Source organism: Schistocerca nitens, chromosome 1, assembly GCF_023898315.1.
Source record: "Schistocerca nitens isolate TAMUIC-IGC-003100 chromosome 1, iqSchNite1.1, whole genome shotgun sequence".
In the NCBI taxonomy this organism is placed as follows: Eukaryota; Metazoa; Arthropoda; class Insecta; order Orthoptera; family Acrididae; genus Schistocerca; species Schistocerca nitens.
The window spans coordinates 1,239,975,029-1,240,000,412 of record NC_064614.1 but is presented as its reverse complement, the minus strand read 5'-3'; the positions used below and the strand labels follow the sequence as shown (position 1 = coordinate 1,240,000,412).

At 39.1% G+C, this 25,384-nt stretch overlaps 1 protein-coding gene across 1 annotated transcript in view; it reads left to right on the top strand.

Annotated features, from left to right (window-relative positions):
• LOC126201701 (BTB/POZ domain-containing adapter for CUL3-mediated RhoA degradation protein 3) overlaps positions 1-6,951 on the top strand; it is a 117,624-nt gene extending 110,673 nt beyond the window's left edge. The window contains exon 5 of the mRNA XM_049936805.1: positions 6,092-6,951. Coding sequence (XP_049792762.1) covers positions 6,092-6,292 — 201 coding nt within the window. The 3' untranslated portion in view covers positions 6,293-6,951. The remainder of the gene's footprint in view (positions 1-6,091) is intronic.
• Positions 6,952-25,384: the final 18,433 nt, after the last annotated feature.

The window sequence follows — 25,384 nt, the reverse complement described above, 5'->3', positions numbered from 1 at the left end:
TTACTTTACTGCTTGCTCAATATACAGATTGAATAACATCGTGGATAGGCTACAACCCTGTCTCACTCCCTTCCCGACCACTGCTTCCCTTTCTCGCATTCGGGAGGACGACGGTTCAATCCCGTCTCCGGCCATCCTGATTTAGGTTTTCCGTGATTTCCCTAAATCGCTTCAGGCAAATGCCGGGATGGTTCCTTTGAAAGGGCACGGCCGATTTCCTTCCCCATCCTTCCCTCACCCGAGCTTGCGCTCCGTCTCTAATGACCTCGTTGTCGACGGGACGTTAAACACTAACCACCACCACCACCACTGCTTCCCTTTCATGTCCCTCGACTCTTATAACTGCCATCTGGTTTCTGTACAAATTGTAAATAGCCTTTCACTCCCTGTATTTTACCCCTGCCACCTTCTGAATTTGAAAGAGTATTCCAGTCAACATTGTTAAAAACTTTCTCCAAGTCTACGAATGCTAGAAATGTAGGTTTGCCTTTCCGCTAGTGATATGTGCCTCTACATCCTTACATTTGTCCTCCAGCCATCCCTGCTTAGCCATTTTGCACTTACCGTTGATCTCATTTTTGAGACGTGTGTATTCCTTTTTGCCTGCGTCATTTACTGCATTTTTATATTTTCTCCTTTCATCAATTAAATTCAATATCTCTTCTGTTACCCAAGGATTTCTACTAGCCCTCATCTTTTTACCTACATGATCCTCTGCTACCTTCACTATTTCATCTCTCAAAGCTACCCATTCTTCTTCTTCTTCTACTGTATTTCTTTCCCCCCATTCTTGTCAATTGTTCCCTAATGCTCTCCCTGAAGCTCTCTACAACTTCTGGTTCTCTCAGTTTATCCAGGTCCCATCTCCTCAAATTCCCACCTTTTTGCAGTTTCTTCAATTTTAATCTACAGTTCATAACCAATAGATTGTGGTCAGAGTCCACACATGCCCCTGGAAATGTCCTACAGTTTAAAACCTGGTTCCTGAATCTCTGTCTTACCATTATATAATCTATCTGAGACCTTCCAGTATCTCCAGGCTTATAGTTTGTGCAGTGTAAATTCTGATTCTTCACACTGCATCTGATTTGCAAACAAATGATAAAGATGCTTCTTGCAGTCTTACAATTATGCATTGTAATTAATCACTTACATCATATTAAACAAATATAATGTGTCAAGAATGAATTTTCACACTGCACTTCTTGGCAGGTTACAACTGTGTGCCGGTCTGAGACTTGAATTTGGGACCTTTGCCTTTTGCAATCAGATACTCTTCTGACTGAGCTACCCAAGCATGAGCTGTCCTCACAGCTTTACTTCCACCAGTACCTCATGGAGGTACTGGAGGAGATGAGATACTGGCAGATGTAGAGCTGTGAGGCCAAGCCATGAGTCGTGCTTGGGTAGCTCAGTCACAAGAGTACTTGCCCACAAAAGGCAAAGGTCCTGAGTTTGACTCTTGGTCCGGCACACAGTTCTAATCTGCCAGGATGTTTCAAATAAATTGTATTTACACTGGACATTTTGTACCTTGAGTTTGTTATCATGCACTGAAACAATTTCACTGGACACTGAAAAAACTGAATCATACTCCAAAATTATAAAATGCATCTTTTGTAAGTTTTTTCATCAACCATGCCACCCATGGATAGCTGTGTCACATGACTGATACCTGTTGTGACAAACATACAGCATCTATCAAGCACTGATTGTCAGTGGCAGATGTGATTCTTCATCCAATAGCAGGGAAACCTCTCTTTCCAGGTCATCCAGTTTGAGAACCAATTTATTTTGGGCCACGTCACCTCAGACAAAACTGAATATAGTTATGGGGTAGCTGCACTTAATGAGCAAGTGGCTATGGAAGTAAGACGACATAGCTTTGCTACCTAACACTGAAAAATACACTACTATCAAACATGAGCTTCTTTGAGTCGAAAGTTAAACAACTTTTATTGATCTACACTAAAATCTCTGCAGTTGTGCACTGTCTCAACTACTTAGTCATCTTCACATGCTGTTGGATGGCGAAATTAACAGTGAAATTGTGCAGTCATCTTCCTCCAGATGGTGCAGTACCCCTGAATGTTTTAGCTTCACTGATTGACCAACTCCTTAACCTTTCTTCTTCTGGGAGATTTTAATGCCCATAACCCCTTGTGGGGTGGTACCATGCGTACTGGCTGAGGTAGAGATGTCAAAACTTTACTGTCACAATTCGACCTCAGCCTCTTAAATACTGGGGCCGTCACACGTTTCAGTGTGGCTCATGGTAGTTACTCGGCTCAATTTTTAGCCCAGAACTTCTCCCATCTATCCACTGGAGAGCACATGACGACCTGTGTGGTAGTGAACACTTCCCCATCTTCCTGTCACTGCCTCGGCATCAGGCCCTCGGACGCCAGCTCAGATGGGCTTTAAACAAGGCGGACTGGGAAACTTTCACCTGTGCTGTCACTATTGAATCTCCCCCCACACGGTAACATTTATGTAATGGTTGAGTGGGTGATTACAACAATTGTTTCTGCGGCAGAAAACGCGATCCTTCGCTCGGTGGGGTGCCCGAGGCGTAAGGCAGTCCCTTGGTGGTCGCCGGAAGTTGCTGAAGCAATTAAGGAGCGTCGGCGAGATCTACAGCGGCATAAGCGGCACTCTTCCCTGGAACACCTCATAGCCTTCAAATGGCTCCGTGCCCACATTCGCCAACTTATCAAATGACGGAAGCAAGAGTGTTGGGAGAGATAAGTTTCTACTATTGCGTGCCATATGTCACCTTCCCAAGTCTGGGCAAAGATCAAATGTCTCTTCATGTACCAGACCCCCAACAGGTGTTCCTGGTGTTACCATAAATAGCATGTTATCTACCGACACAAACGCGATTGCCGAGCACTTTGCTCGAGCCTCTGTGTTGGAGAATTACCCTCAGCCTTTTGCATACTCAAACAGTGGCTGGAAGGGAATGTCCCCTCATTCATTACAAGCTGCAGTGAATCTTATAACGCCCCATTTATAGAGTGGGAGCTCCTCAGTGCCCTTGCACAGTGCCCCGACACAGCCAGATGATTAAACTTCTCTCATCTGACTACAAGCAACATCTTCTCGTCATCTTCAAACAGATCTGGTGCGATGGCGTCTTTGCATCGCAATGGCGGGAGAGCACCATCATTCCGGTGCTCAAACCCGGTAAAAACCCGCTTCATGTGGATAGCTATCGGCCCGTCAGTCTCACCAACATTCTTTGTAAGCTGCTGGAATGTATGGTATGTCGGCGGTTGGGTTCGGTCCTGGAGTCACGTTGTTTGCTGGCTCTATGTCAGGGCGGCTTCCACCAGGGACGCTCTACCACTGATAATCTTGTGTCCATCGAGTGTGCCATCCGAATAGCCTTTTCCAGACTGCAACACCTGATTGTCGCCTTTTTTGACGTACTTAAAGCATAAGACACGACTTGGCGACATCATATCCTTGCCACATTGTATGAGTGGGGTCTCCGGGGACCACTACCGATTTATATCCAAAACTTCTTGTCACTCCATACTTTCTGTATCCAATTGGTGACTCCCATAGTTCCATTGATATTCAGGAGAATGGAGTCACGCAGGGCTCTATATTGAGGGTCTCTCTATTTTTAGTGGCCATTAACGGTCTAGCAGCAGCTGTTGGGTCCTCCGTCTCACCTTCTCTGTATGCAGATGACTTCTGCATTTCGTACTGCTGCTCCAGTACTTTTGTTGCTGAGCGGTGTCCCCAGGGAGTGATCCACAAGGCACAGTCATGGGTTCTAGCCCACGGCTTCCAGTCATTAGCCGCAGAGTCGTGTGTGATGCACTTCTGTCGACATCGTACCATTCATCCGGAAACCACGCTTTACCTTGATGACGATCCACTCACTGTAGTGGAGACACATCAATTCCTAGGACTGGTTTTCGATGCTCGATTGACTTGGCTCCCTCATCTTCGTCAGCTTAAGCAGAAGTGCTGGCAGCACCTCAATGTCCTCCGTTGCCTGAGCAACACCAATTGGGGTGCAGATCGCTCTATGCTGCTGCAGCTCTACAGATTCCTTGTCTAATCCTGAATTGACTGTGGGAGTGTGGTTTATGGTTTGGCAGCGCCTTCAGCATTGCATTTACGCAACCCTATGCACCGCTGTGGGGTTCGATTAACGACAGGAACTTTTAGGACGAGTCCGGTGACCAGCGTACTGGTGGAGGCTGGTGTCCCTCCACTGCAGATCATACATGCACAACTGCTCACCAGTATGCAGCACACATTCATAGTTCCCCTGAGCATCCGAATTACCATCTTCTTTTCCCCGCCCACGGCAGTCCATCACCCACATCAGCGGCTCAGATCGGGGCTAACGATTGCGGTTCACGTGTGGTCCCTTCTCTCCAAACTGGAGTCCTTCCCTTTACCACCTCTGCTTGTGGTCCGTTCACGTATGCCTCCATAGTGTACACTTTGGCCACAGCTTTGTCTGGACCTTTTGCATGGCCCTAAGGACTCTGTTAACCCTGCTGTCATTTCCTCTCGATTCTTGACATGTTCCTGGGCTCTGAAGTGGTTTACACCGACGGCTCAATGGCTGATGGTCTCATAGGCTTTGCATATGTTCATGGAGGACATATTGAGCAGCACTCCTTGCCAGTTGGGTGCAGTGGTTTGACTGCAGAGCTGGCGGCCATATCTCGTGCTGTTGAGTACATCTGCTCATGCCCTGGTGAGTCATTTCTCCAGTGTACTGACTCATTGAGCAGCCTACAAGCTGTCAACCAGTGCTACCCTCGCCACTCTCTGGTAGTGTCCATTCAGGAATCCATCTATGCCCTGGAACAGTCCCGCCATTCCGTGGTGTTTGTGTGAACCCCAGGACACGTCGGAATCCGTGGCAACAGGCTGGCCAAACAGGTGACGTGGAAACTGCTTCTGGAGATAGGCATCTTCGAAGCTGACTTGCTTTCTGTCTTACACCGCAGGGTTTTCTGGCTTTAGGAGGCGGAATGGCATAACAGCGTGCACAACAAACTGTATGTCATTAAGGAGACTATGAATGTGTCACAGTCTTCCATGCAGGCCTCTCGCAGGGAATCAGTTGTCCTCTGCTGGCTCCACATTGGCCACACGTGGCTAACGCATGGTTACCTACTCCGTCGCAAGGACCCAACTCAGTGTCACTGTGGCTCCCACATGACAGTCATCCACCTCTTGCTGGACTGCCCACTTTCCCAGCACCCTGCCTTCAGTGTTGGGTGACAATGCCTCCACAGCAGCTTTAGTTTTAAGTTTTATCTGTGAGTGTGGGTTTTATACTTCTTTGTAGGTTTTAGCGCATGTCCTTTGTCCCTCTGTGTCTGTGTCCTCCACCCTAGTGCTTTTAGGGTGGAGGTTCTAATGTGTTGCAGAGTGGCTGGCTTTCCCTTTTTATTCTTGTGGTTGGCCAGCCGCTGCAATCTGCTTTCATGTTTTTCTCTCTTCTGTTTCTAGCGTCTCTGTGTTGTTTTCTTGTCCTGTTTTGTTCCTTTTAGTGTTCGTTGCCTTCCCTTCGTTCTTGTGGCTTTTCCTTTCTTTCCGTTTTGTGTTATATGTTTTGTTGGTTTTATTCTCACACTTGTGGCATTGTTTTATTAGGAACAAGGGACCGATGACATCGTAGTTTGGTCCCTTATCCCGCCTTCCAACCAGTCAGTCAGTCAGTCTGTGTGCATGTAACACGGCATAAAATGTATCCTTATGATTGTACTTGACTGTACTGGGCACAGCTTGGCTTCTGCTCCACATGAAATGAAATCCAATGACTCTCAAGCAAACTTGGAAGAATACATGGTGTAATGTTCACATCAGATGTATGCTTATGATGAAAACAGTATAGTCTATATTTCTCAACATACATACTTTACTTAAAATATCCATATAGTATTACTGTATCTTCCCTATATTATACCGAGTAACAACATTGTGAAATATGCTTACCTTTGTGAAATCTAAGAGAGAGAGTTCTTGTCTCTTTATTTCTATCTTTGGTTAATATGTGCTTTATCGTATGCAACATTTAAATTAATGGATGTTTCTGTCTTGTGCATTACAGGTTGAATTCCCAGAAGCACGAATATATGAGGAAACTTTGAACATTTTATTGTATGAGAACCGTACAGGACCTGATCAAGAGCTAATGCAGGCTACATCCACAAGAGGAGCAGTTGCAGGAATGTCCTCCTACACAAGTGATGAAGAAGAAGAAAGGTCGGGTCTAGCAAGACTTCGCTCAAATAAGCAGAATATCATCTAGCGGTAGCTACCAGCTTGTCACCACAAGAAGGGTCGCAGGCTGCATTAACCCATGAAACTGTCATACACGAGCTTGAGAAAATGCTTGATTATGCAGATAATGCAATGTGTCTAATATTTCAGTAACTTATTACTAATTTCATTGTTGCTGAAATAGCTGAAATGTCATTACAGGTATTATGTATGTGTCTGGTGTCTAAAAATTATCATATGGACGATGTGCTGACTATCGAAGTTTACAAATCAAGATACTATTTAAACAGTAATCCTTTACTCACATCCTTAGGTATATTTAAGAGACTGTAATTAGTTGCTCATATCTATACTACCCTGTGACTGTGTGGAACATTACCTGTGAATGGTCTTCCAATTATAGTATGACTTTGTACCCCTGACTGAAAAGTATTCTCCTGTACCCCGTTTTAAGGGTCCTTGACCATATTGATTTGCTCATGGAACCAGAATTGAATGCATTTATTCTGTTGTTGATGATGTGCACATAGGAAGATGTTTGTAATTTTAATATACATTACTTATAACCAAATTGTTGTGAAGCAGTCAGCTGTTTGAAATTGCTTTGTGTTTGTATGCTGTAAGTGTCAGTTTTGTGCCTAAACTTTGTTACTCATGGCTGCATTAAAACAATTATTATTAAGTGTTCTCAGTTGTATGTTTTCATTGCTGTGCTGTATAGTGTGTGTGTGTGTGTGAGAGAGAGAGAGAGAGAGAGAGAGAGAGAGAGAGAGAGAGAGAGGAGAAGAGTCTTCGAGCAGAGCCACAGTATTTTTCTTTTACCTGTAATTATTTTCTTCTCTAAAAGTTTGTTAAGTTTTTACATCTAAACTATTTCAAAACTGCCACACCTCAATAAGAATAACCACCTATAGTATGAATATATAATCATTCCCATAAGCATGCAGTATTTTGCAAAGGACTATGTACAATAGTGCTCAGATTGAAATGAATTTTAGTGACAAATCGAAAGCAAGTTGCAGATACTTCTTTCTGGGCACTACTTTTCAATTAATTTTGCAAAGTGTTGTGTGTTAAGCATAGAATGTCATTCTCCCACTGCATCTTTTGTATTTCCATTATGCTTTGACATACTCTTTCTTGACAAAACGGGAGTGTAAAAATGTGACCATTGCCAGGGGCTATTAAAATTTGTTGTTCAATATTTTCTGATGGTACATGACCTGATACTGATTGTGAAAAGCTGGAATGTAATCATGAACCCACCATTAATTTCTGTAGGACTCCATCTTTTCACAAAAATACGTGTAAAGTGATAATGGTTTTTCTCACAAATTGAAGATCATATGCAATGTTCAAGTAGGGAATGCACAGGGTTATTAATTTTCAGTTTTACATCAGCCCACACCATATGCAGATTTCGTTAGCAGGTGTAGAGATGTGGTAGAATGAATGATCAGTAAAAATTTAATAAAATAGGATGACAATGCTCAGTTTGGCTGAATGTTCCTGGCTACTGTCTTAAAATCACATTGTGACATTGTTTAGCCTGACAAAAGCAAAGTATGCACTGCTGTGATGTTAGGTTTTGGGCTGAAACTTCTGCAAATGGAAAGCTGCTATTAGCTTTCTGCAGTCCAAAATTCACTATTGCATACACATTTGGTCAGACTATGGAAGTAGTGGATTAGGTTCACTCGTAAAGTTTCATCATAACTACCACTTGTTACTAGAAGGGTAAGTATTGGTACATTCACGTACTGAATTTAGGTGGTGATGAGAGCATTCTCTGTAATTGTAAATAGAAGTTCTTTGAAGTTTGCTTTAAATACCGAGTTATTTGAGTAGTATGCAATGACTTGTAGGTACCTAGCACTTGCAGTCTTGTCTTTAATTCTGCTGAACTTTTCTTGAAGTTTCTTGTAGGAACCTGCCAAAGACAGGAATTGAATTAGGGAGTGCCATACAAAATGTGTGCATCAAACAACAGTATCAGAAAGTATTGTTGGTGGACTCTTAGTCATTTTCCCTCTGTTAGCTTAACAGAACCATAAATGTGATATTTTCAGGTTGTCTAGTCCATGCATAACTTAACACACTGACTGCCACATGCTTAGTGACATATATTCCACCCTCAGGCACACAGCTCTGCAGGTCAGCAGCAGCCACACGGCACTCAGTGTCTTAAGCGTAGTTTACACAAAAACAGCAAGAACAATTTGATTCCTTTCAAACTTTATCAATCTCACAATGTTGTTTTCTGCATCATTACAATTCTTTATTTTATCATATTTAATTAACTTACTTAGTAACTTTTCTGCAAAAACAATTGCTGTGATTAAATTATTGATGATCTTGTTTTATTAGAGCCAGATGGGCAAATGAAAATAGACTTTCTGGTTTATGAAACTCTTAGGTAGTTACATGTGGAGGCATGTCTCAAGTTTACAGGTTTATGTGTCGGAAAAGCTGTCAGATACTTGAATGTGTCATAGCAAAGGACTCTCCCTCTTAAAGGTGAGCAGAATACTACCAGTAATTACAAAATCTAAATCTTTTGAAGAAAGGTCAAAGTATGTGCAAAATCATTAATGAAATGCTTCAAAATGTTATGCTTTTCTTATAACTGAGGAAGAAATGGAATCTGAGAAACTCACTGTTTCCAGTATAAAACTCTTAGCACAAATAACGAATGACTTGAATTCAGAGACTCACATTCATAGATTTTGCGAAAACAATGTGTGGAGAGAAAAATATGCAAGGCCCCAAAAGCATTGAAAGTCATCCAGAGTATCAGTACTAACAAGCCAGTATTCAGTAATGGAGAAATCTAGGATGGAGGATAACGCATGCGAGAGGGTACATAACTCAGCAAACAGGAGACAAAATGCAGTGGTAAAATATAACAAATGTGACATTCACTTTGGTAATGCATTCCTGATCATCATTTCATGTAGTTACTTATCCTCATACACAAGCACTATGAAAATTCATGTCAGTTGAAAGCTGTCACTTGAAATACATACAAAACAGTGAGGCAGAGGATCAGTGCATCTCCAATGGAATTTAATATCTATACTGATGGTCTACTAAACACATAAAGAGACATTCATTAACACACAAGACACCGCACACCAATGTGACATGTTGACTGGCCAGACCAGGTGTGAGGCTCTGCAGTGGCCTTGGAGCAGTTAAAATGTTAATCATGTTTTGTAGATATGAGGATTGTACAGAAAGTAAGGAACAATTGGTCGTGAAATGGAAACCACAGTGAAAATCCGATGAAGCTTTGCACATGTGTGTTGGCAGTCTCTCTAGTACACCCGTTGATCGTGTTATGTCATTCTTTTTAGTTATGAACACACAGAGCACATAAAGATAGCTAGAATAATAGTGTCTCCTTCCAAGTACGAGGGCCTGGTGAGAAATTTTGCCTGAAGCTATGCAGACAACATAACTGTTGTGCACTTTCAAGACAATTCTCAGCCACATTCTGCAGAGGAAATGATGCTCCTGCATAGTTTTCAATTGGAAATGTTTGATTACCCAAAATACAGCCTTTAATTGTCTCCTGAGTTTCATCTCTGCTCACATGAACCTCTGGCTATGAAGTCAACATTTTTGCACAGACAAGGAGCTGTAGGCCAGCATAGAGAATTGGCAGAAAGTGCTGGCGGCTGCCTTCTATGATGGGGGTATTGGAAAGTTGGTACAATGCTACAACAAACGTCTAAGTTGGATCGGTGACTATGGAGATAAGTAGCTGGAAGTTTTAGCTAACTGTTGCAAATAAAACAGTTTTGATTTTCACTGTGGTTTCCATTTCGCAACGTATCGTTCCTTACTTTCTGAATAGCCCTTGTACATTCAAGATCATCATTCAAGGTTGTGGAACAAGTGAAGATACACATTGACCAAAGACAAGGAACTCTTAGAAATTTAATCCTTATACTCTATTAACAGGAAATTGTCATACTACTTAGTGCTTGTAATGTTTAGTATAGATAAATTTACTGTAACTTGAAAACTGCCACATTGAAAAAAGCTACTGCCTAATGAGTTTCATTGTAAAGCTACCATTTATCTGCTATTGGTAGCTTAATATTTATTAGAATGGTATTTTGTAAAGAAAATATGTACTTATATTTTTAAAGAATGAGGGTTGATTAGCAGTACATTTTTACTTATATAGCTTTACAATGAACACTTAATTGCCATGTACCTGACAGAATTTCAGTCCCTGCATCTAGATATTCAGATAATTTGTAGAAAGACACTAATGCAGTATTTTTTTAAATTGGTAGTGATTAACAATTTCTTGCTTTATGTGGGAGTTAGTTTGCTATCGTACAACTAGAGTGCAGTGTAAACTCCATTCTGAACCCGAAGAAGGAAACAAAAGTTTACAAGAAAATTGTGTACATCAGAGTTTACTCAAAACTGATGTATTTTATCAGCAACAAGAACTATTGAGGAGGAAATGTATTGAGTACTGGTTGCAAGAACTCCAAAACCCTTAAAAAGGGCTTCTGGAGAAATTGCAGTTACTTGCACAATATTGTTACTGTTTGATTCTGTTAAACAGTTTACTTTAGGAACACCATTTGAGAAGATAATTCCACAAGACAATGGTAAGTAAAAATATGTGAAAGAAATAAACAGTTGTCTTTGGGTCAACACTTGGGAGGGGTCTTTAATAGCATAACATGCTGAAAGGAGCTTGTTGATTAGTTTCTCCACACGTTGACTCCATTTTAACTTCTAATCCAGCAGGAGCCCAAGAAAGTTTGCAGTGTGTTTCTTTCAGTATATGATCATTAACATCTACTTGTGGTGCGAAAAGGTCATACGTGCCTGCTGAAAGTGCGTAATATGGGTCTTTGTGAGAATAAGACACAAACTTAACTTAGATGACAGCTGAACAGACCTACAAGTAGTACAGCTGTGTGTGTTGAATTTGGACCCAATTCTGCACACTACATGTGGTTCTGGCCACACTGAAGAATGGTGTCTAAGCTAGACCACTGGAGCCAATGGTGGGCAGTTGGCAAGTTGTGACTTTCTAGAGACCATGGCAGTATAACAAACTGACTTGATGCATGCATTACAGAATTCTAGAATGTGGCGCAAAAGGCAGCAAAATGAAAGACTAGACAATTCCAATTTAAAAATTATTAATTTATGCCACATGTTTATAAATAAATGCATACTTTTATTACATAATATGCCTGCACTAACTTAACAGCCATTAATTTCATACCAAAATTATTCATAATAATAATCTGGGAGAAAGGTTTCATTTTCTGGGATAAAAGTGCAAAATTCTATATGAATTTTTAATGAGAAATTCAGGTCTGAAATCAGATTAAGTTCATTATAAAAAGCCATTAGATGCAGGGAAACAAATTTATAAATAATAGTTTATAAGAAAGCAAGATTTAGGGATTACTGGACCATCTAGACCATACTGGGCCAACTGAAATATGCAATTCCAACTCAATTTTGGCAAAGTTTGTTACAATTTTTGTTGTAATGTATGCTATACAGGGAAGTGTTTCTGAAAACATACTTTCCAAATTTGTCAATATAATAAAACATTTCTAGTGAGATCATAACATTACAAACAAATTGGTCATCCTATAGATTTCACTTTACAAAATCTCATATTCAAGAAGTGTTAAAAGTTGTGATTAGTTTGAATTTCATTTATACAATTTATAACAAATGCCACATGTATTCACCAAAATTTCATATGAGATATGGAAAATGGTAATTTATTAGTAATTCATTATTTATTCATCACACAAATAGTTTTCAAAATATGTAATTATCTTCAACAGAAACACTTTCTCTTGATGTTAAATTTTAATACTGCAACTTGTAAACAAACCTTGCGATGTACATTTTGAAATTTCTAAATTTTATTTCAAGATTTTATAAAATACTTTTTGTTACTGTTTTGAATCTCACATTGTTGTTACTATGAAAAGATAGTTTTGCTTAAATTTTTGTTATAAAAACCAGGAGTCATTTATTTTGATAAAGTAAGTTCTAGAAAATTCTATGTAAATAGAATAGAATGCACACCAAATCAGTCTGGAGACAGTAGTTGGCCGAGTTACTGCACATAATGAGTCATGAGCAAATGTGTGTGGGTGAGCTTTATTGGTGTAGCAACAGTTTGTTGTGTTTTATTACATGTAACAGTTTGGTTGTGAAAATGAATCAAGAAGAAGTATTGAGAAATAGTGTCCTTACTGATTAGCAAGAATCTGAGGACCAATTCATCCAAAATTAGACACCATTTAGTGATTCACAATGAAAACAAGATGAGTATTTACATTTTTTCTACAAGTTCTATAATCAAATTTTGAATATGTCTTTCTCATGCAGTTTCAATATACTAAAATAACACAAAAGAACATTAGCTAAAAAGTGCACAATACATATTAACTTCTGTATATATGACAGCTGTTTTTTTAGTATATGGATGTTGGTACTGTAATCTCAATTTTGTACCACTGTAAGCACGGATTTAGTGAAATCTAACCTTATAGTCACATCTGCATACATATTCCGCAAGCCGCTGTGCGGGACACGGTTGAGGGTACCCTGTACCACTACTAGTTATTTCCTTTTTGTTCCACTTGAAAACCAAAGTGAGGGAAACATTCCTGTTTACATGCCTCTGTATGAGCCCTAATTTCTCTTACCTTCGTGGTCCTTTCATGAAATGTACGTTGGCTGCAGTAGAATGGTTCTGAAGTTGGCTTCAGATTTTCTCAAAAGTGTTCCTCAGAAAAAAATTGTGTATTGTTCAAACCTGCACGCAACAAATGTAGCACACTGTCTCTAAATTGTTTTGATATTTCCTTTAATCTGACCTGGCATGGATCCCAAACATTTGAACAATACTCAAGAATGGATCACTTTAGTGTCCTTTATGTGATCTCCTTCACAGATGAACCAAACTTTCCTAGAATTATCATTTTCAGGAAGAGTATTTAATTTTTTTGGAAGATGAGAACCAACATGTAAGATAGTGAGGAGGAAGGGAGTAAATATGAATGTCTTCATACACTATCACTTAAAGATTATACTGACATATGTTTGATTTACCTGGAAAATGCCTCTTTGGCACCACTGTCAATATACTCCTAACAATTTTGATTACATTTGTGAGGAATGCCCATTTGAAAGAAATAGAGCTTCACTTCACAAACAAGGCTTACAGACATTATTTTGAAATAGTCACTGGAGATCAGGATGAAGAGTGGGCACCACATATATGTTGCACAACTTCTTGTAAATTAATTAAATGGTGGAAATGAGAAGAAAACATTGTGTCATCTGATGTAGCCATGGTATGGAGAGAACAAAAAGACAATCTCAGATTGTTATTTTTGTGTGGTGAATATTCAGGGATTTGCAAAAAAGGAACAATTATTTATACTTCCACATGAAGACCAGTACCACACACTGAAAATCTTCCAGTTCCTTCAATGCAAACAGATGATCTTTGTAGTTACAGTGAACTGCATCCCAACTAAGAAATGATAATCACATTAATGTGACTACTGCCAATGTTTAACATCTATGTGCAATAACCAACCACAGATGGTAGGTGGCAGCACTAGCAGTTGAGGATATATAAAGTGTGTCAATGGGGACAGAAAAAACACTACAGCCATCATTGTAAAGCAGAAATGGATTGATTTGTCTGATTTGCAAAAGGGCATGATCATTGGCTTTTGAGCTAAGGACAGAAGCATTTACAAAATGGTGAAGTTTGTAAACTGTTCACGTGCTGCTATGGCTGAGGTATACCATACATGGCAAAATGGCACTGTCCAAAACTAGCAAAGACAACTGTGGTGCTCCGCAGGCCATAGATGAGGTGAACAATGGCTGCAGAGATGTGAAAGGGTGATCAGGTGCAACTGAGCACCCAGATGAACCAAGGAGCCATCAACAGTGTCTCTTCAATGGCCATTCAGTAAATATTGCTGCATGTGGGCCTCTGCAGCAGGCACCTGGTTCATGCAGGCATGAAGACTTATTTATTGGAAAAGGCTGAAATTTGCTTGCCAATGCCGCAACCCGACGTCCTCGTAAGTGGCAACAGGTGACCTTTGACAGATGGTCATTGATGAGTAGTGTAAAACGCCTAAATGCTGTCAGCCTGCAACAATCGTCAGAAGGGTCCAGGCCAGCAGGCATTCCCTGAGTGATATCATTCCAGGAGGCACAATGGGTCAACACAAGTATGCATCTATCATAGAGAATCATGTCCACCCCTACGTGTAGTTTGTTTTCCCTCAGCATGATGGTATCTACCAGCTGGACATAGCTTGCAGTGTATATGCATGGTCTTAAGAGTGTCAGGACGAGTTTACTGTACTCCCCTGGACACCAAACTCCCCCAGATTTGAAGCCAATTGAGAATCTGTAGGACCACCTCAATCGGGCTGTTCTTACAACCAAGAAACCTAGCTCCGCTGGTCAAAGCACTGCAGTCAGTTGTTGGTACCTTCCAAAACCTCCCTGCCTCACTCCGCATGTCTCACAGCTGACCACACTGCGAAAGGTGTTTATTTGAGCTTTTGACGGTCACATTAGTGGGGCTGGACGGTGTATGATCCTCTGTACCAGACCACATGTAGTGGTTCTATGCCACATTTATTAACATGGGCAGACATAGGATTAAGTAAACAAAAGGAAGACCTACTTTGTTCTACATTACAAGAACATTACCTTCCCCACCAATGTAGCAACATCAGCAAATTTAGACAAAGAACATATTTTTATTTCGTACTTTTCAAGTGAGGGTGTCCTGATGTTTTGCAATGATGTTGCAGATTTAATGAAAGCACTTTAATGAGGGGTGACACTAAAGATGCAATGAGAATAAGTCTCAAGGGTGTTTTGCTCCACACTAGAAATAGAATGACCTCTGTCCCACTTGCACATGCCAGTCTGGCTAAAAAAAACTTGTGAAATTTTACAAATTGTTCCTAAATAGTGTGAGCACAAGAAAATAGGCTTGTGCTACACAAAATTGCTTGTTTTCCATGCAGATGGGATAGTTGAGATAGAAAATCCAACTACATAAAAAGAAATGGCCCAAACTAAACTGGAAATGTTCAATGTCGAAGTCTAGTAGCTAGCAAAGTTATCTTCCTTCCACCTCTGCACATTAAACTCAGTTTAATTAAACAGTTTGTAAAGGCAATGGATCAAAGTAGCAGAGGGTTTGCTTATCTTCCTGAAAAATTTCCTGGTCTTTCAGGAACAAAAATAAAAGAAGATATTTGTGGGCCCTCAGGTCAAGCCACAAGGAAGTAGTTAAATGATCAGTGCTTATCAAGATCAATCATCTTTGAAAGTACACTTACTTCCTGGACCCTCAAACTGACTACTTCCCCAAGAGTTGCAGTAATTTATCAGACCAGCATGGAGAAAGATCCCATAAAAACTTTTCTACAATGGAAAAACAGTACAAAGTGAAGTGGATGCCGACAGTATTGTCCAACTATTGCTGGAGTATCATTCAAGACTAGACAGACAGTCCATACAATAGGAAAAAAAAGTCAAGTATGTAATTTTTTGTTGCCCCATTTGTATTATTTCCTATTTCTGTATTCCTTTAAAATATGTGCTGAAAAGTGAATTCTTTTGTGAATACAGCCTCAGACATCACCTTCCTATGCTTCCCTAATAACAAAGTTAGGTTACTTAACTGTAACACCTATTTCTTTAGCTCTAAAAAGTAAGTTTACGTAATATAAGCGATAAAAATTGGCAATCCGGTTAAACTTTCCGTGATTGATTTTCATTGACCCTTGAAATTGCTATAAGAATCATAAGTTCTCTCTCCAGAAATAGAGAAAAAATTAACTTTTTAATTTTTGGTAGAACAGTGTATTTACCGTATTTACTCGAATCTAAGCCGCACCTGAAAATCAAGGGAAAAAAAATTCCCGAATCTAAGCCGCACCTAAAATTTTAGACTCGAAATTCAAGGGGAGAGAAAAGGTTTAGGGCGCACCTCCAAATCGAAACAAAGTTGGTCCATTGTGATACGAGACAATTTAGGTAGAATGAATGAAGATACAGCTACAGTAGTTTGGTTCGATTCGTAAGCTTAGCAGTTAAGCTTTACCAGGTAGCCATTGCTATGCGTCAGGCGCTCCGTCCGTGTTTATACGGGTACCCTTCCTTCTTCACGTGCTTCGCCTGGTTTGAATCGATTGCTTATTTTTCTTTGATCTGATAAATGCCGTTCTCTTTGTTATATGTGTTTACGTCACTCTAAGAGCTGAAAATGCATTATTGTACTGTGTCGTGCATTGTTTGTCGCATTCTGATAATGTGTGTTTACGACCTGTCGCCGCTCGCGGCATGGCTTGCTTTTGTGTACGCTACCGCCGCTTCCGAAATTAGGGAAGCCAACTCACAATTTCGGGAAATATGCAAAATGTATCCAAATACAAACTTTCTTTGTACAGATTTCTTAAGAGAGACTGCTTCACGAAACATGGGATGCATCTGAACAGAAAGGGCAAGAAACTTGTGTGTGGGAAAATCAGTGAAATGTTAGAGAGACTGAACAAACATAGTGACAGCATGTCATTACCATTAGCTCCAACAGTTTTAAAGCAAGCAAGCAGCTACATCAACAGCAGAGCCACCTCTGCTATCAGCAACGGCAACAGAATCAATGGCAGCTGGACCAACTCCGCCAAAAGTAGTAAAAGCATCAAGAACAGTTACACTAACAACAACAAATGCAGTAACAGCTCCATCAACTGCAGAGCCAGCCCTAATACCAGCAGGAAAATCAACAGCAAAAGCAACAGAACCATCATTAGCAACAGCAGAACCGTCCACAATAGCAGCAGAATCAACTCCAACATTAGCAGAACCAGTACTGTCAACTAAAAAAACTTCAGACAGCAGACAGAAGCCAGTGCCTCCATCCCATCTAAATGATTTTTTAGTGGAAACGAAAAAAGAGGAGGAAGCCCGCAAGAGAAACAGAGATTTGACCTTATTTAAGTCAGTAAAGCAGAAATCTACAACAAGGTATTTACAACTTTAAAATAATCCACCAGAATGTACAGGGCTTGAGCAAGAAATATGAACAATTAGATGCGTTTTTAAATGAAACTGTGCCTGATGTGCTTGGTATTAGTGAACACTGGCTATCTGATGCCAAATTAGAACTTTTTAAACCTCTAAACATGGTACTAGCTAATAAGTTTTGCAGATCTACTATCAGAGGTGGGGGTGTATCAATGTATGTAAAGAGCACATTTGATTTTAATCCCGTAAAGGTACGTAAATATTCATTAGAAGGAACAATTGAATTATGTGCAGCACATAAAGATACCAAATGATCAAATTTATGTTAGGCCTATATGTTTATATAGACCGCCAGGTGGAAACTTCGAAGTTTTCTTAACAAAGTTTTGTGACATGATAGAGAATGTTTTTATATCACACCTGAACAAGTTAGTAATTATAGGAGATTTCAACATAAATGTATAAGCAGATAAGTTACACACTACACTATTCAAGAATACTTTGCTTGAATATAATTTAAGATACCTGATAAACACTGCAACCAGGGAGACTGAAACATGCCAGTCTGCAATAGATAACAATCACTGGTATTCATCTTTACGATCTTACATCTTCTGTTGTTATAAGTGCTTTGTCAGACCACCATGTAGTAGAACTAAGTGTGCACATAAAAAAAGTTCCTATACACAGTTGCTATAGATATATTAGGATGAATACAGACCAAAATATAAGTCAGTTGAATAATATGCTAAGGAATGTGGATTGGAACAGTGTTCTAACGACACTTCATAGTTATGGCAAATTCTCAAGTGAACTATTCTACATTCTTAACCAAGCCTGCCCATCAATAAAAAAGAGAATTCAGTCACATGCTGTAACCCGAAACTGGATATCAAGTTCAGTCACTGAGGCTAGAGAAAAACTAAGTTGGTATGAGTATGCTATGTTAAATGACTTGAGCAATAAAAAATTAAAAGAAGAGTTTAAAAAGCATCAGAAATACTATGTAAACCTCCTAATTTCAGAAAAACAAACATTTTGAAAGTGTCATTCAGAACTCAAATAATATCTCCAAAACATCATGGTCACTAGTAAATAGAGAAATAGGTAAATCTGGGAACCATACAACTGAAAATCACTTGCTGATAAATGGCACAATAGAAACTGATCAGAATAAGATAGCAGATCTATTTAACAATTACTTTGCTTCTGTTGGCTACAACATAAACAATCAGCTTAAAAATCATAAATACAAATTCAGAGGAACACCAGTGTCAGGAAGTATATTTTTGATGTCAACAAGTAAAGAAGAAATAATTAAAATAATGAGTAGCTTAAAGAATTCCCATGCAGCAGGATATGATGGTCTTAGTCTGGACACACTTAAGAAATGTATACATAAAATTGCATCACCTTTATCAACAGTTATCAATTCTCATATGGAAGATGGTCTATTTCCAGATGAGTTGAAAATTGCCCGAGTTGTGCCTATTTTCAAAAAAGGAAACAGGAATTTAGTAGAAAACTTTTGACCCATTTCTGTTCTTCCAATAATATCCAAAATCTTTGAGAAAGTAATATACATAAGAATCTGCAACTTCCTGGTATGCAAAAAAGTGATTTCTAAGGGGCAGTATGGGTTTGTCAAGGGGTCATCCACCATAATAAAGAACATGTATGTGGCATCTTTCTAGACTTACAAAAAGCATTTGACTGTTGATACGACCATATTGCTGGACAAACTGAGGAACTATGGCATTCGAGGCACAGCCCATAGTCTGATGAGGTCCTACTTGACAAATAGGAAGCAATTTGTGTCTATTAGCACTACAGAGGGAGCATACAAATCAAACACCACTGACATAAATTTTGGTATTCCACAGGGGTCAATATTAGGACCACTTTTTATTATCTACGTAAATGATATTCAGTCCATAACAAACCATGCAACAGCTATCTTATATGCAGATGATGCCACATTAATATGCAGCAATTCAAGCTATTCACAGCTCTAAGTGGAATCCAATACTGCAGCAGGCTTAATTCTGTAGTATTTTAATGAAAACAAACTAAAATTAAACACAAATATATCTGTCTATATTGAATTTGATCTTGGGAGGCAAACTCATGAAAACCAAATCTTAATGGGTGATGAATACATTAAAAAACAATACTCGACCAAATTTCTTGGCCTGACACTAGATGCAGAGTTAAACTGGTCTGATCATGTGAATGATATTTGCAAAAAGCTATGTACTACCATATATGTCCTAAGAAAACTGACACCTTTTTGTAACATCATCACTCTGAGGCAAATATATTTTGCACTATTTGAATCCCATCTAAGTTATGGGATAGAGGTATGGGGATCCAGCAGTAAAGGTAATATGAAAAGTGTACTTACCGTACAAAAGAAGGCACTTAGAATTATGGGAAAGAAATGTGCCAGGGAGTCCTGCATAAATTTGTTTAAAGAATTTAAAATACTAACTGTTCATAATCTTTATGTGCTGAAGATAATCTTTATGTGCTGAAGATAATCTTTATGTGCTGAAGATAATCTTTATGTGCTGAAGATAATCATTATGGCAGTAAACAGTAACAAAACACTTAATAAAGAAATACACGATCACAACACTAGAGGTAGAGAGAGACCCCACATCATCTCTCATAGAACAACACTTTATGAGAAAAGCCCTCACTATGCAGGCATAAAACTACTGAATTGCTTCCATCCTAGTATCTCCAAATTACCCATTACAAAACTAAAAATGAAATTAAAATTATGGCTCCTAAACAATCCTGTATATTCAATAGATTAGTTTCTAGATTTAGTACACTCTTATGATGGAAGACCATCTATCTAAAAATATATGTAATCTCAGATCTTAGACTGTGTCACAAACTGTAAATATTTGAATGTCAGATATGAATACTGTGTTACAAACTGTAGATTCCTTAATCTAAGTATGGCAATAACAATTTTTTTTATGTATAGTCCATATATGTAACTCTGTTCTCTCAACTAAATTTAGAAAAAGTTGTGTAGATAAAAGTGCCATCCAATAATATGTAACCCTAGTAAGTAAGGCTGACTTATCCAGAAGACTGGAACAAAAAAAAACCTTTTTTGTAATCAGTTGATGTTGGATCAAAATAAAATAAATAAATAAAAAAGTTTATTAGGCAGACTGGATTTAAATGAGATAGCAGCAAACACGAAAGAATACATGGCAAAATGTTCATATTCATATTATTCTTGTGGTGCATAGAATACGGCATGTGATTCACAATTCATAAAAGTTCCTATTAGTAACCATCTCTTCTCACAGGTAGGAAAAAATTCAGAACATAGAATTGGCCATATTGATAAACATCCCAAACAGTCTTGCCAATCGGATTTTCGTAGTACATCGAATTGCTGCTATATTCGAAGATGAACAATACGGAATTTGTATTTACTTCGTTGGATAATGTATGAAAATGCAGTGGTCGGAACTCGGGGCAGAGAAAAAAAGCTCGTCTTCCACCTTTTTTTTTTTTCTCAATTTATTTACTGACGCAGAGGTTTTGGCGCCAGTATTTATCTTTGTGCCTGCAAAGCATGCCTGTGTAGCGTTACATATATTCGACGACAGAAGTTAGTTGTGGCGGCACCCACCAACATTTTTCAGTACTTCCACTTTGCACTCGATTCTAAGCCGCAGGCAGTTTTTTGGATTACAAAAACCGGAAAAAAGCTGCGGCTTAGATTCAATTAAATACAGTAGCAGTGTACAACTGGAGTTAGTCAAAATTTCCTATTCAATAAGCTTCCATAGTAATTTGCATTGTTCAAGAGATACACAAAAGTAAATGGATAAATGATATTCACTGGATTACAGTTCCTTGTCAAGACAGTGAAATTCACTGTAATCTTTTCATTTATTTAATATGATATAACCATTTTGTTGTGTGCTAAGAGAGTGTAAATAATATTGATAGTTTACCATCAGAAATACTGTTCATGTTTACTGCAGACAAGTTGAAACACACACACACACACACACACAATGTGCATCATTGAAGAAATCTATGACTGAGCCCTTCCCGCAACATTTGAGCATCGCTGACTATGGTGGGCAACAGTGTTCTGCTCATTGTGGCAGACAACTCCGATAGTGCCTTTAGATTTTAAGTCCAAAATCTATGATATTAACAGAATCTTCCATCAGTTCTTGGTAGAACAACATTATAATAATAAATGAAAAGCACCAGTTTGCTTTTGTTCTACAATATTATTTTCTGTATTTACATTGACAACTGTCTCTTCTTTTTTAATTGGTTGTGTATCACTCTCCATGTTTCATACCTCTTGATGCAGCCTTGTCTAGTACTAATTTTATCTTATTTCATTAGTTTTGTTTATTAATAGAAACTTATGTAGGCATGCTATTCCTATTTTGTGCTAAAGGTTTTCCTGTCAACTCCATCGTTATTTATGTACTGTTCAGTTTTTACTATTTCATTGCAAAGATGTTACTCACTGTATGTTTCTACTTCACTCTAGATGTGTTACTTCTCTTCCAATGTTGTCTGCTAACATTTAACTTCTTTGGTGATAATACTCAGTAAATGTCTGAAGATGGCCTTGTAAGCCGAAAACCGGTTAGCAATAAAAATAATATTGTAGAACAAAAGCAAACTGGTGCTTTTCATTTATTACCAAAATCTATGCACTTTTTACACTTCCAAAGTACATAGAATACCAAATCAACTGGGAATACATCCCTTGGGTCCATCTCCTTGGTTGGAAACTGGAATGAACTGCAAAAATACACAGCACATATCTTTGGGACCTGGATAAACTGACTAAACCAGAGGTTGTACAGAGTTTCAGGGAGAGCATAAGGGAAAAATTGACAGGAATGGGGGACAGAAATACAGTAGAAGAAGAATGGGTAGCTTTGAGGGATGAAGTAAAGGCAGCAGAGGATCAAGTAGGTAAAAAGATGAGGGATAGTAGAAGTCCATGGGTAACAGAAGAAATATTGAATTTAATTGATGAAAGGCGAAAATATAAAAATGCAGTAAATGAAGCAGGCAAAAAGGAATACAAACATCTCAAAAATGAGATCGACAGGAAGTGCAAAATGGCTAAGCAGGGATGGCTAGAGGACAAATGTAAGGATGTAGAGGCTTATCTCACTAGGGGTAAGATAGATACAGCCTACAGGAAAATTAGAGAGACCTTTGGAGAAAAGAGAACCACTTTTATGAATATCAAGAGCTCAGATGGAAGCCCAGCTCTAAGCAAAGAAGGGAAAGCAGAAATGTGGGAGTATATAGAGGGTCTATACAAGGGCAATGTACTTGAGGACAATATTATGGTAATGGAAGAGGATGTAGATGAAATGGGAGATATGATATTGCGTGAAGAGTTTGACAGACCACTGAAGGACCTGAGTCGAAACAAGGCCTCCGGAGTCGACAACATTGCATTAGAACTACTGACAGCCTTGGGAGAGCCAGTCCTGACAAAACTGTACCATCTGGTGAGCAAGATGTATGAGACAGGCGAAATACCCTCAGACTTCAAGAAGAATATAATAATTCCAATCCCAAAGAAAGCAGGTGTTGACAGATGTGAAAATTACTGAACAATCAGTTTAATAAGCCACAGCTGCAAAATAGTAACGTGAATTCTTTACAAACGAATGGAAAAACTGGTAGATGCCGACCTCGGGGAAGATCAGTTTGGATTCCGTACAAATATTGGAACACTTGAGGCAATACTGACCTTACGACTTATCTTAGAAGCTAGATTAAGGAAAGACAAACCTACGTATCTAGCATTTGTAGACTTAGAGAATGTTTTGACAATGTTGACTGGAATACGCTCTTTCAAATTCTGGAAGGTGGCAGGGGTAAAATACAGGGAGAGAAAGGCATTTTCAATTTTTACAGAAACCAGATGGCAGTTATAAGAGTCGAGGGGCATGAAAGGGAAGCAGTGGTTGGAAAGGGAGTGAGACAGGGTTGTAGCCTCTCCCCAATGTTATTCAATCTGTATATTGAGCAAGCAGTGAAGGAAACAAAAGAAAATTTCGGAGTAGGTATTAAAATCCATGGAGAAGAAATAAAAACTTTGAGGTTTGCCGATGTCATTCTAATTCTGTCAGAGACAGCAAAGGACTTTGAAGAGCAGTTGAACAGAATGGACAGTGTCTTGAAAGGAGGATATAAGATGAACAACAAAAGCAAAACGAGGATCATGGAATGTAGTCTAATTAAGTCGGGTGATGCTGAGGGAATTAGATTAGGAAATAAGATGCTTGAAGTGGTAAATGAGTTTTGCTATTTGGGGAGCAAAATAACTGATGATGGTCGAAGTAGAGAGAATATAAAATATAGACTGGCAATGGCAAGGAAAGCGTTTCTGAAGAAGAGAAATTTGTTAACATCGAGTATAGATTTAAGTGTTAGGAAGTCGTTTCTGAAAGTGTTTGTATGGAGTGTAGCCATGTATGGAGGTGAAACATCAACGATAAAAAGTTTGGACAAGAAGAGAATACAAGCTTTTGAAATGTGGTGCTACAGAAGAATGCTGAAGATTTGATGGGTAAATCACGTAACTAATGAGGAGGTATTGAATAGGATTGGGGAGAAGAAAAGTTTGTGGCACAACTTGACAAGAAGAAGGGATTGATTGATAGGACATGTTCTGAGGCATCAAGGGATCACCAATTTAGTATTGGAGGGCAGCATGGAGGGAAAAAAATGTAGAGGGAGACCAAGAGATGAATACACTAAACAGATTCAGAAGGATGTAGATTGCAGTAGGTACTGGGAGATGAAGAAGCTTGCACAGGATAGAGTAGCTTGGAGAGCTGCATCAAACCAGTCTCCGGACTGAAGACGACAACAACGACAACGACAACAACAACAACAACAACAACAACATCATCTTTAAATCCAACTACGGACATGTTATTCCGTGCAAAAAAAATGAGGCAGTGCCAGAGTAGTGTTTTTGTGATACAACAATTTTATACCAAATAAAAATATACAGCTGTAGTACTAATAATTTTAGTGAAGCAGAAAAGAAGCTACTATGTGAGACACTGATGATCAGTTTATAAGTCATAGAAAACTGTCTTATAGGGAGACATTCCAAAAGCAAGACCAGCCAGGAAAATTTGTGTAGACCTGCATATAAAGAGAATGTATTTCACTTAACGGAAGAAGACACAGTATAGTTCCTAAAGTGTTAGTTACATGTTCCAAGCCGTTCAGTCCAAAAGCCCTTTTGCCTGCCACTTTATTTACACTACTCCAAATTCCATCTGGAAATAAACTCTCAGTTTATCACACCTGTGGTATTCAGTATCAACTAAAATCAATATTGTACAAAAGCATTAATTATCAGTTACATCGTCCCACTGCAAAAGGAAAGTATAAGGCATTCAATAAGTAATGCAACACAAAATCAAACAATGAAAAATCAAGGATGGAAGGTAACAGTATTAATAAAAGGATTGGTTGCTATTCACCACATAGCACAGATAACTTTTGGTCAACAAGGCCTTTGACAAACACACACACACACACACACACACACACACACACACAGAGAGAGAGACAGAGAGAGAGAGAGAGAGAGAGAGAGAGAGAGAGAGAGAGAGAGAGATACACAATCTCTGGCAGCTGATGCCAGACAGCAAGCAACAGTGCATGATGGGAGAGGCAACCAGGTGGGGTAAGGAGTAAGTGGGGGCAGGAAGGGGGAGGGATAGCAGGGTAGGAGTGGGTGGCAGTAAAGTTCTGATTATGGAGGCAAGCAGGGTCAAGGTGGAGAGAGGGTGGGGCAGATAGATAGTTGGGAGGTTAGACAAACGACGGGGAGAGTGGGGTTGCAGAAAAGGAGAGAAGTCAAAAGATAGTGTGTTGGTGGAATAGATGGCTGTGTAGCACTAGAATGGGAACAGGGAAGGGACTAGATGGATAAGGACAATGGATAACTAAGTTTGAGACAGGAGGGTTATGGGTATAG